The sequence below is a fragment of the Microtus pennsylvanicus genome, chromosome 2 (genome assembly GCF_037038515.1).
Source record: "Microtus pennsylvanicus isolate mMicPen1 chromosome 2, mMicPen1.hap1, whole genome shotgun sequence".
Taxonomy (NCBI): Eukaryota; Metazoa; Chordata; class Mammalia; order Rodentia; family Cricetidae; genus Microtus; species Microtus pennsylvanicus.
The window spans coordinates 97,587,429-97,605,853 of NC_134580.1; the positions used below are offsets into that span (position 1 = coordinate 97,587,429).

The following is an 18,425-nucleotide window of genomic DNA, read 5'->3' on the forward strand; positions in this document are numbered from 1 at the left end:
CCCTGTCTCGAAAAACCAAATATATGTGTATATATATATGTGTGTATGTATATATATATATATATATATCTCAATTAGTTGTGTGTGTATGTACATGCACACGCACACATGCACACATATGCACACACAGTATTCGTGTAGGGTTATAGGACAACCTTAGGTATTAGCCTTTCCTTTTGTCTTATTTTTTAAGACACATCTCTCATTGTTCTAGATCCTTCCTTCTGCCTCCATCTTCCTGTAGGAGAACAGGGATGACAGACACATACACTACTGCACTTGGCTTTTATGTGGCTTCTGGGAATCCAAACTCGGGTCTCTCTGCTTGTACAACTTTACCTGATGGTCCATCTCTCCAACCCCCACATTCCTTTTCCTGTGCCTCCATCTTGTCTCGACACCCCTTGGGCAAAGAGTCAAATCACTTATTTCTTTGTGGCCTCACATGGGAGATCTCCTCCACTATGAGGTGGCACTGGTACCCAATCTTTCCTTTAAAAAAATAATTTATTCGTTTTTATTTTATGTGCATTGGTGTTTTTGCCTGCATGTATGTCTGTGTAAAGATGCCAGATCCCCTGGAACTGGAGTTACAGTTGTGAGCTGCTATGTGGGGGCTGGGAACTGGACCAGGGTCCTCTGGAAAAGCAGCCAGTGCTCCTGAGTGCTGAGCCATCTCTCCAGCACTCTGTACCCAATCTTTGTGCATGTATGTTTCATTCATGCCTGCATGTATACACACGCATAGGAACTCATGAACCATGAACCTGTAGAACCATGCTGTGTGTGTATGTGTGAGTGTGTATGTGTGTGTTACTGTGGATTGAACCCAGGTCTTCGTGCATACCCAGTACATGCCTTCCCACTGAACTACATGCCCAGGCTCACAGTAGCACCGTTGACAGATTTGTCTTAGCTTCCCATAGTTTCTTCTAACCAGAGAGCTGCAGTGCTGAGTGGGGGTATCAAGGACCGGAAGGGAAGAGAGGAAGTTGGGCAAGGATGCCGAGAAGACTCCCACCATGGGGGTGTTCCTGTGACCTCAGAGAGATCCTGGAGAAGGATGAGTGGGCACAGAAGTGTTGAGGCTTCTTCCTTGCTGAGCTGCACTGAACCCAGACCCTGGCATTGGTGACCCTGACTTTTCACCATGGCTCAGGAGTTCCCTGTGAGTACCCAGACCTTAACTTTCTATACCTACAAGCTGCAGGAAGGCACTCAGCAGCCCTAACTGCTTGGGGCTAAGAGGAAGCCCAGTTCCTATTGCCTCTAGGCCTGTCTGGACACTTTCGTAGACACTGGGCTGGAGGTTCGCTGTTAACCACACACAGGTCAAGTTATTCATTAGCAAACATCAGTATGCAATTCTCATTAACTCCAGGGTAGAGTTCAACCTGGATTAGTGGATACATCGTGTAGACACTGTCACAGGAAGTCCTCCCATATGTCTAACCTAAATCCTTCCTGCTACCATTGAAGTCCATTTCCTCTTATTCTGCCTGTGCCGGGAGTAAGAGAGAGCTGACCACTGTCCTCTGCTTTAGACCCATCACCTACTTGACCATGGCAGTCAGCTCTCTCCTTTCTCCAGGGAACAGTGACCTGCCGGCTCAAGCAGCTGTTCAGAGTTGGCACTTGTCCCCAGTCTCTTTCTCTCTATGTAAGAAATGTGCAACCCACTTCCTGGTCCAGGCCTAACCCTTCCTTCCAGGAGCCTGGGCACTAGGGCTGAGTAAGTAAGCCCCCACTCCTAGGTTCCTGCTGGTAGACAAAGCCAGGGGTGTGGCCCCATCCCCCACCTCTTGCTTGTCCTAGGTGGCAGCTGAGATCAGAGATCAGAGATCATGTCGGGAAATCAGAGGGCAGAGTTGCTTCTGAGAGATGAGTTGTGGGTTCGTGGGAGAAGCTGTCAGACACAAAAGTACCCAGGGACTCCCAGGGGCCGGGCAAGGATGGGCCTGCAAGCTGAGGGAAGCTTGAAGCATTGAGGGCTAAGAGGAGACTTGAACACCTTTGCCCTGGGAAAGATCACAGGGAAAAGTAGGCCTGGGGAGAGGATCAGAGAGGTCAGTCAGCCTGCAAAGTTAGAGGTCAGCCTGGCAAGGGTGGAGGTTAGCCTGGCGAGGTTATAGGTCAGCCTGGCTAGGTTGGAGGTCAGCCAGGCAAAGTTAGAGGTCAGCCTGGCAAGGGTGGAAGTCAGCCTGGCGAGGTTGGAGGTCAGCCTGGAGAGGGTGGAGGTCAGCCTGACGAGGCCGGAGGTCAGCCTGGCGAGGTTAGAGGTCAGCCTGGCGAGGTTGGAGGTCAGCCAGGCAAGGTTAGAGGTCAGCCTGGCAAGGGTGGAGGTCAGCCTGGCGAGGGTAGAGGTCAACCTGGCGAGGTTAGAGGTCAGCCTGGCGAGGTTAGAGGTCAACCTGGCAATGGTGGAGATCAGCCTGGCGAGGTTGGAGGTCAACCTGGCAATGGTGGAGATCAGCCTGGCGAGGTTGGAGGTCAGCCTGGCAAGGTTGGAGATCAGCCTGGCGAGGTTGGAGGTCAGCCTGGCAAGGTTGGAGGTCAGCCTGTGAGGTTAGAGGTCAGCCTGGCAAGATTGGAGGTCAGTCTGGCGAGAGTGGAGGTCAGCCTGGCAAGGTTGGAGGTCATCCTGGTGAGGTTGGAGGTCAGCCTGGAGAGGGTGGAGGTCAGCCTGGCTAGGTTAGAGGTCAGCCTGGAGAGGGTGGAGGTCAACCTGGCGAGGGTGGAGGTCAGCCTGGCGAGGTTAGAGGTCAGCCTGGAGAGGGTGGAGGTCAACCTGGCGAGGGTGGAGGTCAGCCTGGCGAGGGTGGAAGTCTGCCTGGCGAGGCTGGAGGTCAGCCTGGCTGGCGAGGCCAGAGGTCAGCCTGGTGAGGGTATGGAGAATGAGCAGATGAAGTAGCTTCTTAGGGAAAGACTGACCTCAGGATGAGTAAACCAGGCCAAGAGCACGAATGCCCCCACCCTACCACTGCCACATTCTTCAGGTCAAGTTGTCTTTCTATGCAATGATATCTTGAACACCGAGGAACACGTATCAGGAGGCCCCCAGCCTGACCTGTGCTTTTGGTTTGAGATTTTTAAAGATTGTTTTTTTTTTAAAGGCAGGGTCTTATTTTATAACCCTGGATGGTCTGGAACTTGTTACGTGCATAGAACAAGCTGGCCTCAAACTCAGAGAGATCTGCCTGACTCCAGACTGTATTCTTAATTTCCAGGTGTGTCTGTGAGAGGGTGTGGTACCTCAGGAAGTTAGAAGAGGGAGTCAGATATCCCAGATCTGGTTGTGAGCTGCCTGAACCGGGCGCTGACAACCAAACCAGGGTCCTCCAGACGACTACGTAACTAACTATATTATTAAGGATGGCCTTGAAGTCCTGATCCTACTTCTGCCTCCAAGTCCTGGGATCACAGTTGTGTCCCACTCTTGCCGTGAAGCCTGGGGTCTCTCTGCCAGGTAGGGGAGCTTTCCCTCCCCTCCCCTGTGCCTTCCTGCCCCCTGGCAGAGCGTGGACAGGAAGGAACTAGGGAAGGGGAAACCAGGGCTCTGGGCAAGTTTCCATGGAGGCTGCCTTAGCGCCAACCTCCTCTCTAGCTGGAAATACCCGCTGTGTGGTTCCTGGCCCTAGCTTTCCAGGCATCTCCTGGGTTTGGCAGATGCAGCTGAGGCAGCTGTGTGGTCACATCAAGTTGGCCCTGGCCACGAGGCTTATCTCAGTTCTGCAGCTGCCAAGTCTATGCCCTGCTCTGCCTTCTCTATCCCTCTTTTTTTTTTCTTTTGGTGTTTTGAAGCAGGGTTTCTCTGTTGTCTGTTCCTGGTTGTCCTGGAACTTTATCTATAGGCCAGGCTGGCCTCAACTCAGAGATCCGATTGCCTCTGCCTGCTGAGCGCTGGGACTAAAGGTCCACCACCACCCTCCTGTCTTTTTAAGTGCCCAACAGGCCCGAGGAAAGCTTCTCACTCACCATGAGCAATGAAAAAAAAAAAGCAAGCCCTAGGTGCTCTTATTGAGAAAGAACACTCATCCCTTCCCGGGCCCCATCTGTTTGAGTGCTGTGGGAAGCAAGGCCAAGGAGACAGTATGAAATAGCTCCAGGCCCTAGGTGCCTGGGACCACGGAAGAGGAGATAGGAGGCCTTCCGGGTCTTCTGAGAAGCCCAAGCAGTACTCCACCATGCCAAGTGATCCTGCCCACTTGGGTATCCTTTATTTGGCATATGTTGGGTCCTCAAGCAAGAGCAATCAGCCAGTGGACAGTGGACCCAGGAGGTGTGTTCTCTGAGAGGCCAGCACCCTCAGTGATCAGATCCATTCAGGGATGCCTCTTCCTTCCTTCAGGTCGCCCCCCCTGAAATACCACCTCAGCAGGAGGGCCGCCTCTGTGGGAAGGCTTTCTCTGGAAGGCCAAAGCATAGACAGTGATTCTCCAGGTCAGGGCCTTTACCACAGTAACCCTACAGAAGGCCCCCGTGCTAGAGTTCTCACACTTGCCTCCCCCCCCCTCACCTCCAGCCTCCTGCGTCTTTCCTGAGGACTGTGTCCCTGTCTTTTCTCTTCCTCTACCTCAGAAACTCTTTTGTGCCCTGCCCCCAGGGGGGCCTCTGGTTGTCTTCGCCTTGCCTAGAGGGAAGGAAAGGAACTAAATGATCGTCCGAGTCTTGCAAATGCGTAGTCGAATGCAGCCCTTTACTTCCCAGGTCACTATTATCACGTTGCACACAGGAAGAAAGCAGGTGTAGAGTCCTGCTTAAGTTTCAAGCCCAGGACACACGGCCAGGTCTCGGTCATCTTCATGCACCAGACCCCAGGCCACTTCAGTTCTCGGCCTTTCTCGGTCCTCTTCAAATCAGAACCCGTCGTGACTTTAGAATACCATGCCCCCCTTTTCTCCCTAGCCCTCCGGTTTTATCATCAGTTCCTACATCCTGTTTCTTTCCTTGAAGTCCCCCCAGCCAGTCCTCGAGGCCAATGCTAAATCATCATCTTCCTCTCTCCTCCCTTAGCCTCAGGCCTATTCTCTTGGGAATCCACTCTGACCCTGGGCGAAAACTCGAAGTACGCAGTTTCGCAGTTTCTCTACGGAGGAGTAGGGAAAAGTGCGCCGCGCTGCGGGGTGCTGCCTGCTGAGCGGGAATCCAGATCCTAACCGCTGGCACCCCTCGAGGGGAGGGGAGAGGGCGGAGGTGCTTCTGCGGCGGCATCTGTCCGAGGCGGGCGGGAAGCTGCTGCATTAAATTGTAAAATCGATTTATTGACCGGCAGGTGCGAGCAGCGGCAGATGGAGAGCAGCGCTGCCCGGGCGCATCTGCGGGGAGCGGCGGCATCGATCCTGGCCCCCCTCTGAAACCGTTCGTCCTGGGCCTTTCTGTCGGTTCACTCCTAAATGCAGGGCCAAGGTCCGAGAAACTGCGGCGCCTGAGTGGCTAGAATAGTTCAATTCCCTTCCCTATCCCCTCCTGGCCTCAGGGCCCGAGCTGTGCCCCCATGGCTGGCAGGCTCTGCCAGCCCCACTGCCCCAGTTGGCACGCGGCAGGCCAGCCTGACGCGTGGCAGCGCCCTGCGGCAGATGAGGCACGCGCCGGCCTCATTTCAATGTGAATGGTTCGAATGAAGCAGCCATGTGGCAGCAACAGTTTGCAAATCTCCCCGCCTTCTGTGCAGCTCCCCGGCCGCGGCTCCCAGCACGTGGCCCCTTCTCCGCAGCGACCGCAGCAGGGTCTCTCAAGGCTTAAGTGCCCCGCCCCAGACAGGCCTGCTTCCCCGCCCCCAACCTGTCCTGCGAGTGCAGTAGCCCAGACCCCACCTCGCATCTACTCTGGTGCAGTGTGCCGGGTCCAGACCGCTGTCCCTTGGGAAGGGCAGCGGCTAAGAGGAGAGCTAACACCTCGCTGGAGGTCTCTGAGCTGAGCTGGTGACCCTAGGGAGCGCTCACAGGCAGGGGAAGGAGGCCCGAAACCTCACCCCAATAACCTGCGGCCGGTTTGGAGACACAGCTGAAAGAAAACTTTAGCTATTTTTTTTTCAGTTTCAGGGGTTGTTTCTGCATAACTGGAGAAACTGAGAAGTGGCGTGCACAGTGGCCAAGAGGAGGGAACAGGAAAAACAGAAAACTTCTAGGGAGAAAGGAGTTGGGAAACATTGAGGATGCCATGGAGTTAAAGGAGCTGTGGACCCAAGAAAGGGCTGCAGTTTATGGGGACCCTGATCTGTCTGGCTAAGGGACCTATGGAGTGTCTATATCAGGGTCAGAGTCAGCTGGCCCTGACTAGAGCAGGTTCACAGTGACCTGCTATCCTCCGGGTTGCCTATGGATACCCTCACAACCTTGCATACCTTTGAATAACCAGGACGGTTCTTTTGCTCATAATTAGGGAGTGGGAGAGAAGGGCTCCAGTTGTGTGATCTAGAGAAACATTCCCTACACATTCATACCTAGCAATGTGGGTAAAGATTGATCCCAGCAGATGGGGATTCTAGCAGGGACCCAGGGATAAGAGTGGTACCCTGGCTAGATTAAAAAAAAAAACTCAGGAAGTCGGGTGGTGGTGGCGCTGGCCTTTAATCCCAGCACTCAGGAGGCAGAGGCAGGCGGATCTCTGTGAGTTTGAGACCAGCCTGGACATCCAAGGCTACACTGAGAAACCCCGTCTCGAAAAATCAAAAGAAAAAAAAACAAAAAGAAACCTCAGGAATATTGTCAATAGGTGTTCTGATGAAGAGGAAAATGTAATACTTTACTTTCTGGGTCACACGTTTTCTAGGTGGATGGCTTACATTGTGCATTTCTGAGGAAAACGATGATCCTAACTTTTGTTTGGTCCTTGACTATTTGCAAAATATTTTGGCACATTAATATGTATGAGGGGGTAGAACACTTCCAAGAGTAATAGATAGCCTGGGTGGAAGCCGATGTCTCCCTTGGGAGTTAGGCAAGTGCCAGCGCCAGAGAGAGAGCACGTGTCAATGAACTCCCAGCCTAGGATTTGGGAATGAGACCTAGTAGAGCTGGTGGGGCTGCGTGCCAGCTCCAAGGAGAGAGCCGGAGCACCCTCTGACACCCTAGGCAGGTTTAGGGATACACAGAAGATGCATAGAGAGAGAGGATTTGAAAGTTCACTTGCCAGGACCGCCGGGAGGTACGCTCTGAGCTCCCCCTCCCTCGGGCCTGGGACTCGGCTTGCCCATAACCTACATTAACTCGCTAGTGCAGCCTGGGCCCATCTGCCGGCCCCCGCCCCACCTCAGTTCCCCACGCCAACCCGCTCGCGCCAGATGGTGGCTGGGAGGGGTGGCCGTGCGTGGGGGACCCCGGAGCCTGTCTCCTCACCTCACTCCACCCCCACCCCACGCTCAGAACCTCATGTTTTCCTCACCCCCCAACCTCCATTAACACCACCCAAGTCAAAAAATCAGACCATGTTCGTCATTGACAGCTGTTGGGCTCCTCTTCCCCTACCATGGCCTCCCTGGGGCTGGAGCGCGTCCCCTTGCCCCCTCCTCCCACCTCGATCTTATCTTCCGACGACAGCCAGCCATCACCACGCGGGCTGGCTGACAGATGAAGCCACAGTGCCCCCACCGCCCTCAGTGTAGCCGAGAGAGAGTTCTCTAGCACCCCCGAGACTGGGAGAAGCCAGCCCTTCTCGAGCTGCGGCCTCCGGGGAGCAGGACGGGTTCTGGGAAAGCAGCTGCACGGTTTGCGTTCAGAGGCCACCCGGGAGAGGCGCGCGTGCGACGTGGGTGAAGCCGCCCGAAACTCAAACAACTTTGTGCGCCTCCAGTTCCACCCTACATCCTGCCCTATGCAGCGAGAACTCGGCCTGCTTGACCTCAGCCTCTCTCACCTAGCCTCTCACTAGAGAGTGGCCCGAGGAAACTCCGGAGTTAGGAAAGTTCCTCCCTACTCCAGCGGAGCTAGGGGGACACCGGTGGTGGCCAGAATAGGGGAAGGAGCCCAGGCGCGACCCAGGTGAGGTAGGCTCTGAGGGAGAGGCCAGAACTTCATTACCATACAGCTGAGGACGCACCCCCACCATTTCGAGAGCCACGCCCCCCACCTCCCTTTCGGACCACTAGTCCAGGCGCTAGCACGAGCCGGGGAGTAGTGGGGGTGGAGTACAGAAGAGAGAAGGCACGCGCTGGGCACGCCCCGCTGCTGAGAGTGACATGCCTGTCAGGTGCAAAGGAGACCAGAGTCTTAGACGCTTGGCCCTTTGCCTTGCTTGGAATGGCCACGGAAAGGTTAACGCGTCCGATGGCTTCCCTGCGGTGCTGGGGACGCGTGGTGGGTGGGTGTTCCTAGGCTGGAGGCCAGCGAGGCACGAGCTGCCTAATATCTGGGAAGGAAAGGGAGATCCAAGTCCCCTGGCGCTGGTTTTTGCTTTCCTGGTTTAAGTTCTTCCCACCTGCTGGAGGACTATAGGTAGCTAAAGCCTGGAGCAGATGCTCCGCCCACGGGGACCCCTTAGAATTTCCACCCTCAGGACCATCCGGGAACCACCTCACCTCCCGCCGCATCACTGGGCTACCCTCCTATCCTCTGGTGGCAAGGGTCTCAGCCTTTAACCAGCCGGTCTCTGAGGACTGCTCCCTGGGCACGCGCAGAGCTGGGAGCCCAGAGGTTGGAAGAGGGGCGGGGACCTGCGCCCTACTGGCTAGTTGACAGGGGGAGCGGCGGGGGCGGAGGCCCCCTCCGGTGGGTGCTGGGACTGTAGCCACTAGAGGCCTGGAGGGGAGGGGAGAGTGACCATGAGTCTGTCTGACTGACAGGCTGCGAAGAGGAGCCAATATATATAAGAAAGGCTCCGGAGCGAGCAGGTTTCAGTAGCGGCGCTGCTCGCCGGCCAGGATCCCGAGGCCAAGAGCCTCAACCGAAGCCGCTTGGGTGCAGTGTACCCCGGCACTAGCCCGCTTGAGGCCCTAGGATTAGTTCCAGGACACATACTTAGAGCGACCACCGCCCAGTCGCCTTCACCTGGATTACCTACGGAGGCATCAAGACGCGGAGTTTTCGAGAAGGTGACAAGGGAGCAGAGTCCCGAAAGGAATCAGCTTTTCAGGAACTCGGCTGGCAGACGGACGTGCGGGGAGAGCGACATCCCTAACAAGCAGATTCAGAGTCCCCGGGTGGAGAGGACACCCCAAGGAATGACGCCTGCGTCCCGGAGCGCCTTTCACTGGGCGCTACTGCTGCTGGCGGTACTGTGGCCGCAGGTAACGTCCCGCGCCCTCTCCGCCCCCTCCCGCAGCGCTCCGGGTTTGCGTCCCGGCGCCCGCTGAACCTGACCGCTCTCCTCCCTCCTTCTCTCCGTCCCTGTGCAGCAGCGCGTCTCGGGCTCCGGCATCTTCCAGCTGCGGCTGCAGGAGTTCGCCAACGAGCGCGGTGTGCTGGCCAATGGGCGGCCCTGCGAGCCCGGTTGCCGGACTTTCTTCCGCATCTGCCTTAAGCACTTCCAGGCAACCTTCTCACCGGGCCCCTGCACCTTCGGCAGCGTCTCCACACCGGTATTGGGCATCAATTCTTTCGTCGTCAGGGACGAGAATAGCGGCGGTGGTCGCAACCCTCTTCAGTTGCCCTTCAATTTCACCTGGCCGGTAAGCTCAACCTGTGTCATTAGTTTCCCCATCAAACCTGAATGCACTGGGAGATCACCGAAGGCAAAAGAAGGGAGCACTCATAAACCAGAGCCTCTCTCCTAAGCGCCTCCCTGGAGAGCCCCTGGCCTCTTTCTCCTGCTCTCCCCACCTCCATAGGTCCATCCCGGAGAGGGCTTTCACTAGTCTTTCTTCTTCCCAGTTTCTTGCCTTCCTTCCACCCAGTTCTTGGGATACGAGTTTCATTACCAACACCCCTCGCTGCACCGCCCGCCCACCCCCAGCTCTCACTTACACTCCAGCATCCCACATCCCTCCCCTGCCTTCTCAACTCGCGCGCTGCACTGCGCGAACACCAGTTATGTTGACCCGAGCTCGGTAACTGTATCCCGCAATTAGATTAATTAAACAGGCTACTGCGAGGCACCCCCTCCTTTCCCGCCCTGCTCATATCGCTATCTCTCTGTCCCCCGCCCCCCTTTTGCTTCCCAGGGTACTTTCTCACTCAACATCCAAGCTTGGCACGCACCGGGAGACGACCTGCGGCCAGGTGAGTATCTCACTCCTCAGCCACAGGGGGGCGACATCACGCGGCGCCGAAAGAGTTAACCTGTTATAGGCGGGGGAAACGCGGGCTTGGGGGTGGGGGCCAGGACGCTTAGCTTGGCCGGAGCTGCGCCCCGCGCTGGACGCTCGGATTCCGCTTGCTGCCTGGACTCAGAGCACAATTGCGTTTCCTGCGGGTTATTTTTGGCGTGGGAACGCGGGGAGCACGGCGGTGAGAAAGGCCGAGGCTGCCAGCGCCGCTGACGGGCCCCTTCCTGTATTTTACACCTTTTGCGAATTCCGCTCCTTTGGAAAGGGAATAATGGCTTTGGGATGTTGTTCTGACACAGAGGAAAAGGATATTTCACCAGCACAACAATTCTCACTTTGAAAAGGAAAAAAAATGACCTACCTCTGGAACAGAACCCCTGAAACTGCACCAAAGAACCCCTTATTCCCAAATCTCGAATCAGAAAGCTTTCCCCTTTTAATTTTTTTTTCCCATTTTGACCTCTTTTCCTCTTTCCCCTCCGTATCTGCCTCCATAACCCTGGGATATCTTAACATCCGTCTATTGTACCCTTTTTGAATGCTATCAAGCCCCCTGCACATGCACACACCCAGGGAAGCTAAGTAGCAAGACTGTGGGACCCTCTGTCCTGTGTTTGCTGGCAGGTGGGGTTATCGGGATAACTGGTCCGGTTGTTAAGGACCTCCACAGTCTTTCTCTGACCCGATGTTCTCCCTGCAGAGGTTTTACCAGTCGACGCACTTATCAGTCAAATCACCATCCAAGGCTCCCTTGCTGTGGGTCAGAATTGGCTACCAGATGAGCAAAACGACACCCTCACAAGACTACGCTACTCTTACCGGGTCATCTGCAGTGACAACTACTATGGGGATAACTGTTCCCGCCTGTGCAAGAAGCGCAATGACCTCTTCGGACACTACGTGTGCCAGCCAGATGGCAGCCTGTCCTGCCTGCCTGGTTGGACTGGGAAATACTGCGATCAGCGTAAGCAGCCAGGCTCCCACCGGGATGGAAGGGAAGAGATTTCCCCCAAGAAAGTATTATATAGTTGTCTCAGCTTCCCCTCAGAGTGGGTCTATGCTGCCTCCCAGCTGGGCCTCAAGTCTACCTGGGGATGCTGTAACCTGGGACTCAGAGGCTCTTCCCCAGCTGGTATAAGCCCACAAGGATCCCTGCTATTCATTTCGTCCAGCATGCTTCTCTCCCACCCCCTTGTCCCTGGTTCCCTTTAAGATAACCATGGCTCCTTTTGGAGGCCAATAGTAGGAAGTGAGCTCAGGAGAGCAGGACAGGAGATAGAGGCTTTGGTACCAGAACCTCATCCAGCCCTGTTTCCTTTTTTTTTTAGCTATCTGTCTTTCTGGCTGTCATGAACAGAATGGCTATTGCAGCAAGCCAGCGGAGTGCCTGTAAGTTGGGGACAGGAAGCGGGATGGGGGACTCTTCCTTGTAAGCAGGCCTCCCACCTTACACTCAGCTTCTCTTCTGCCCTATAGCTGCCGGCCAGGATGGCAGGGCCGCCTATGCAATGAATGTATCCCCCACAATGGCTGTCGTCATGGCACCTGCAGCATCCCCTGGCAGTGTACCTGCAATGAGGGCTGGGGAGGTCTGTTCTGCGACCAAGGTGAGTGAGGGAAGGAGAGATGGGGTGGCAGGGGCTGAAACTAGAGATAGTAACTGGGTTTTCTTCCTTGGTGATGGCTGACTAGCTTTCCTATTACTGGTCAAGGATCTTAGGACTTGTATATGTGCACATGTGTGGTGCTGGGGATGGAATTCAGGGTACCACAGTACTACCTGTGAGCTACACCCGAGCTCCATCTTGGGACTTTTAAAGACTTTTTTCAACTCCCCTAGAATGGGATGGTGGGACATTCTTCTCCAGGTACATAAGACAAAAGAGGCCCAAGGGGTAACAGCTTGGGAGCCTGGAGCTCATGCTCATAAAGTCTAGCAAGACCAAAGAGAAAGGGAGGCTGAGCTCTGTTCCTCTTTCTGCCTTTAGTTACCTATTAACCCTCTGAGTGTTTGCTCACCTTCCAAGGCTGTTTGAGCAGCTCTCCCCTAAACAGCTGTCTGGTGGGGTGTGCCTACTGGCTGCCCTGGGTTGTGGCCAACCTGGGCCTCTGGGTGGAGGGAACATCTAACTGACTTTTTTAGTGTGGGCACAGCCACCTGCCTTTCTCCAGCCACACTTGCCAGGCAGCTGCCTGGGCTCATGCAGTCTCTACCTGGTATTTGAGGGTTGCTACTCCTCTGCCTACACAGGAGTCTATGAGCCCCAGCCTTGAGAGAGGGAACCTTTTCTTCTGCATCCCTGTACCCAGCTGCATCCTCCCGTTTTCAGGGTCAAGCACTGTGCCTGCTGCCATGGAAACACTGCACAGGCCCGGAGAGGATGGGGAGGGGGGTTGCCATGCTGGAAAAAGCTTGCCTATGCCCTGACTTTTTGCCAGCATGGAATCCAGTCCTTGTATGTTCTTATTCTCTCTCTCTCTCTCTCTCTCTCTCTCTCTCTCTCTCTCTCTCTCTCTGGTTCTGTCCCCAGCACACCCACACCCACACAGCTGGTCCCTTGCTTTCCTCCTTTCTGCCATACACATTTGCTCCCAGGCAATCCAGTCATATACTCAGTGTATGCAAACACAACCCTACAGCCCCCTCTGTTTGTTTTGTCTGGCTCTCCCTCCTTGCCCTTCTCCAATAAGAAAATAAATAGCTATCATTCAAAATACACATTTAACACGTCCTTTAGAAAATGCCCGGTCCAGTCTGTGGTGATTCTCATCTCCCTGCTACTCTTTCCACGTGCTGAAATTTCACTCCTTTATCTAGGTCCTTTTTGCTTGCACCTCCTTCATGAAGCCTTTTGTGACTTCCTCATTGGCTGGGGCCTTAGCTTCACCTCCTTCTCCTCTTCATCCTGCCCTGACGGGCAGCGTTTGTGAGCTTACCACAGCAGAACCCTGACCAGTTGTGCTTTGCTTATGTGTGGTTTAAAGTACTTCAACACTCAGATTTCACCGACAGAGGAAGAGGGATGCATGGGCCTGGGAAACTTTGAGTTGAAGCTTCTCTGGGCCAAGCACAGGGTGACTTCGCTTGTAGGTGGGAGGCTACATGGTCCCACTCAGCTGGTTGCTTCCTGCCTCCACAGATCTCAATTACTGCACCCACCACTCCCCATGCAAGAATGGAGCCACGTGTTCCAACAGCGGGCAGCGGAGTTACACCTGCACCTGCCGCCCGGGCTACACTGGTGTGGACTGCGAGCTGGAACTCAGCAAGTGTGACAGCAACCCCTGTCGGAATGGCGGCAGCTGTAAGGTGAGACGCAAGCCAGCAGCACAGGGAGGCACAGGTCTAACCAGGTAGCATCCAGACATGCGTATCTCCATGGATACGCCTCCTGGAGAGGCACTATGGGCCAGCAGAGGCTAGCTGCCGACCTCCTCTATCCTTGCCTCATCCCCAGGGTCTGACTTTAGCCTGTTTATGATCTCTCTCCAGGACCAGGAGGATGGCTACCATTGCCTGTGTCCTCCAGGCTACTATGGTCAGCACTGTGAACATAGTACCCTGACCTGTGCTGACTCACCTTGCTTCAATGGGGGTTCCTGCCGGGAGCGCAACCAGGGGGCCAGTTATGCCTGTGAATGCCCCCCTAATTTCACTGGCTCCAACTGCGAGAAGAAAGTGGACAGGTGCACCAGCAGCCCATGCGCCAACGGTGAGTCCTTCCCTTCACCTTCCTAACCCGCTGAAATGCCAGATCGCCTGAGAGAGAGAGAGAGAGAGAGAGAGAGAGAGAGAGAGAGAGAGAGAGAGAGAGAGAGAGACCTGTCTTCTCCTCTGGGCAAATTCACCAACTCCCCTTTGCTGTGGAGGGTGAACAGCTTGCATAATTGGGGATGGCGCTTTGGAGGAGAACCAGGTGACAGGTAGTACCCCATCCTATATGGATGAGCCCGGATCTGATGAGGGTTGACAAGAGACCCTCCTCAGGAAGCTGTGAATTAGAAAGAAGGATGCTGGAGGCTTCACACCCCTTCTCAGGGGAGGCCAGTAGGTGCTTGGAGCTCTGTGCCTTGAGGCCTCTTCCCCACGCTCCCTTAGAATGAGTGGGGCACAAAATATCTAGACTATCCAGCACTTTTGGATACACAAAACCCGCTGGTAATCTTATGTATTTGGTCAACAGGTGACTGTCTATAAGGCAGGCAGGCAGTTGTTAGGGAGCTGCTGAGGGCCTGGGGTGGCAATGTCCTCACTTAGCTCCCTCATCCTGGAGGGGAAGGTGTAACTAAATGCCTTTGGTGTGGCTGTGATGGTGGAATTAAGTGGTAATTGCACCTACATGAGTGCTTCCTCTCTGGAGTCTGTGCTTGCCTCGGTCTTCGCTACCTGAGCCTCAGAGCTACCTGGGAACTTTAACAGGTGGAGAAACTGAGGCTAAGGGATCGGGGGTCAGATCCTCTGCTAGAGAGAGCAAAGCAAGCGTATGTGTTGTACCCTCAAATTCTGTAAGATGCCAGTGACTTATACAGTGGCCCACGGAGGCATGGAGAACCAGGGTCAGCCCAACTCCAGGACGTCAGAGTCTTGATACAGTTCCTTTCATAGAGGGCTCTGTCCATGCAGGCTGAACATAGCGGGTAGAAGGGCCAAGCTCATGGGTTAGGCCCCATGCCCTTCACCTGGGAATTTGTAGGCTATTGCTGACTTGGGTCCTATGTCCTTACAGGGGGCCAGTGCCTAAACAGAGGTCCAAGCCGTACCTGCCGCTGCCGTCCTGGGTTCACGGGCACCCACTGTGAACTCCACATCAGTGACTGTGCCCGAAGCCCCTGTGCCCACGGGGGCACGTGCCACGATCTGGAGAATGGGCCGGTGTGCACCTGCCCCGCTGGCTATTCTGGCAGGCGCTGTGAGGTGCGGATCGCCAGCGATGCCTGTGCCTCAGGGCCCTGTTTCAACGGGGCCACCTGCTACGCGGGCCTCTCAGACAACGTCGTCTGCAACTGTCCTTACGGCTTTGTGGGCAGCCGCTGCGAGTTTCCCGTGGGCTTGCCACCCAGCTTCCCCTGGGTCGCTGTCTCCCTGGGCGTGGGGCTGGTGGTACTGCTGGTGTTGCTGGGCATGGTGGCGGTAGCCGTGCGGCAGCTGCGACTTCGGCGGCCCGACGATGGCAGCAGGGAGGCCATGAACAACTTGTCAGACTTCCAGAAGGACAACCTAATCCCGGCTGCCCAGCTCAAGAACACAAACCAGAAGAAGGAGTTGGAAGTGGACTGTGGCCTGGACAAGTCCAACTGTGGCAAACTGCAGAACCATACATTGGACTACAATCTGGCTCCAGGACCCCTGGGGCGGGGGACCATGCCTGGGAAGTATCTCCACAGTGACAAGAGCTTAGGGGAGAAGGTGCCACTTCGGTTACACAGGTGAGCCATACTTGAAAGCCCAGGGCTTTGCTGTGTGTGGATGGTTACATATTTTGACGGGATCTCCCAGGCTGAGTGGCATCAGACCCTGGCTGCTTTTCAACCAGCAGGGGCTATGGTACTGACTGCAAGATACTCTAATTGCATTTCCATAGGGAGCCAGGCTCAGTGGCACACACTTGTAGCCCTAGCTACTTAGGCTGAGACAGGAGGATGGCAAGTTTGATGCCAATCTGGGCAACATAGCAGAGCGTGTCTCAAAGACAAAATGAAATGGCTCAGAGGGTACAGGTACCTGCTGCCGGGACTGATGGCCCCAGCTTGATCTTCAGTCCCCACATGTTAGAGGGAGGTCACAGACTGCTGCAAGCTGTCCTCTGACTTCCACAGTGTGCAGTGGCATGCACACATTCACACGCATGTGCACACACACACACACATGCAAGTGTAACACTTTCTTTTAGACAGTTTCTCTATGTAACCTTAACTGTCCTGGAACAGTTCACTCTGTAGACCAGCCTGGTCTCAAACTCAGAGATCCACCTGCCTCTGCCTCCTGCTGGGATTAGAGGCGTGCAGCACCACCGCCCGGCTTCTTCTAAGGATCTCTTACTAGGGAAGCCCCTCCTGGTCATTCATCCATTCTTCACTCCTGAAGACCAACTGTCCACAGTACATCTCTTAGGCCCGCCAACTTTCCACAGTACGGCTTGTCTCTAGCGGCAATACTGCCCTTTTCTAGGTCTGTGACCGCTGGTTTGGTTGAGTCCTTCTCAGGGGCCTGTTTTAAGTACCTGCCCCCGAAGGCCAGCATTGAGCACTCCCTGCCCACAGCATTCTGGAGCACTGCAGCACACACCCTTTAACTCTCTGAGATGGAGATCAGCACCTTGTTCCCTCTCCAGTTCCCCCTCCTCATTCTTACCCGCCTGTCTTATGTTCCTTCAGTGAAAAGCCGGAGTGTCGAATATCAGCGCTATGCTCCCCCAGGGACTCCATCTACCAGTCAGTGTGTTTGATATCAGAAGAGAGGAACGAATGTGTCATTGCCACAGAGGTGAGTTCTGGGCTGGCCCTCCCGGTCAGCACGTCCCCTCCTGCTCACCAGCAGCCTCATTCCTGAAGGGGTGGGGCAGAGGTCTCTTCCTTGGTGTTTAGTGGCTCCTGGGTCCCCTGCTGGCCTCATGGCCACGGAGGGTGTGAAACAGGAACCAGGTGGTATGCCTGACTTGGCAGCTGCACCAATGAAAGGGACAAAGTTAAGGAGACAGGGGGACTTCGGGTAGAGTCAGGAAGGACAGCTATGGTACTGGCTACCTTTCAGGCACTAGTTCCCAGTTGCCTTTGCGTGGAAACAGTTGCTATGTTGGCCCACTCCTCACCACCGGCTTCCTCCATTGTACCTCCCTCTACATTAGTACAAACTCCCAGACACTTGTATGTCTTAGGGCGGAAGACTGAGGAGAATGTCCCTCCCAGAAAGGCCCAGAGCATCCCCGGAGACAGTGCCTATCCCCAAGATAACCATCTTTTTGTTTTGTGAATGCTCCCCAGGTATAAGGCACGAGCCCACCCAGACACCAGCTTTGGCCCCGCAGCTGGGCCTTCCTTCTGCGTTTGTTTACATTGCACCCCGGATGGGACGTCTTTAGTATGCACAGTGCTGCTCTGAGGAGGAGGAGGAGGGGATGGCATGAACTGGACAGACTGTGAACCTGCCAAGAGTTGCACCACCTCTGCACGCCTTCAGGAGTCTGCCTGACCTCAGACAGGCAGCCCCACCAACAAGGGAAGAGCCAAGGAGCTGGAGGAACACCTGTTGAGCTGACATCTACGGTGCCACTTGGACTTGCTCTGCCAGCAGCGGCCATCACGGGGCTCTTGACTGTTCTTCAGAGAGTAGCAGTGGCCCCAGGAGGTCTTGGAGCTGCTGTGGCTCCCATGGGCATCTGTGTTTCCAAAGTGCCTTTGCCCAGGCTCCATCATGACAGCTGGGCCCAAATGAGAGAGGAGAGAAGAGGTTTGCAAGGGACGGGCCTCCTGTAGGCGCTGTGCTGTTTGGCTTTTGGCGGAGCTACCCTGCAGGCGAGGTAGAGAAGTGGTTCTTGCCTCCAACCACTTCGTGTGGGGTGCCACTTAGCCTAGACCCTCTGGGCAAAAGGTGGTAGATCACCTCTCACTGGTCCTGGTGCCTCGGGGCTTGTGTGAACAGATGGGCTTCGGGCCTGCCCCTTTGCCAGCTAGGGTTTCAGCTCCCAAGTGGGGAGCTCAGGGCCTTTATGCTAAAATTCCAATGAGGGAGGTCACGGGTGTTGCTGTGGCCTAGGCCCCTTCCTCTCTCATGCCCATTTCTGTGCCCTTGAGCCTGGGCTCTATCAGTGCCCACTGCTGCCCCAGACCACCCTTGAAGCCGATCTTCAGAAATCAATAATATGAGGTGTTTTGTTTTTTTTTTTTGTAGTTTATTTTGGAATCTAGTATTTTGATAATTTAAGAATCAGAAGCACTGACCTTTCTACATTTTATAACATTATTTTGTATATAATGTGTATTTATAATATGGAACAGATGTGTACAGGAATTTATTACTTCTTGGGTCCTGTCTTTGTAATGGGAGAATGGGAATCCTCTCTTCTCCTTGCCTTCCTACCCCAAATATTTGGGAGCCCCTTCTCTTCTTGCTGGAACCTGGAGGGCCTCTGCATGCTGGGGTTTGGCATGTTATGTGGAAGGCCTGTGTCTCAGTTGGGTCTTTGGGGAGCCTACCCTCATCCATCTCATCCCCAGGCCAACCTTC

The 18,425-nt window shown here is 54.9% G+C and overlaps 1 protein-coding gene across 1 annotated transcript; it reads left to right on the forward strand.

The window, feature by feature from the left end:
- Positions 1–8,722: 8,722 nt before the first annotated feature.
- Positions 8,723–18,214, forward strand: Dll4 (delta like canonical Notch ligand 4). The gene is made up of 11 exons (XM_075961817.1): positions 8,723–9,223; positions 9,332–9,604; positions 10,097–10,154; positions 10,902–11,165; positions 11,530–11,590; positions 11,678–11,808; positions 13,342–13,511; positions 13,695–13,914; positions 14,929–15,628; positions 16,577–16,685; positions 17,183–18,214. Exons 1-11 carry the CDS (start codon positions 9,158–9,160, stop codon positions 17,186–17,188), a joined length of 2,058 nt encoding a protein of 685 aa, XP_075817932.1. The 5' UTR covers positions 8,723–9,157; the 3' UTR covers positions 17,189–18,214.
- The last annotated feature ends 211 nt before the right edge of the window (positions 18,215–18,425 follow it).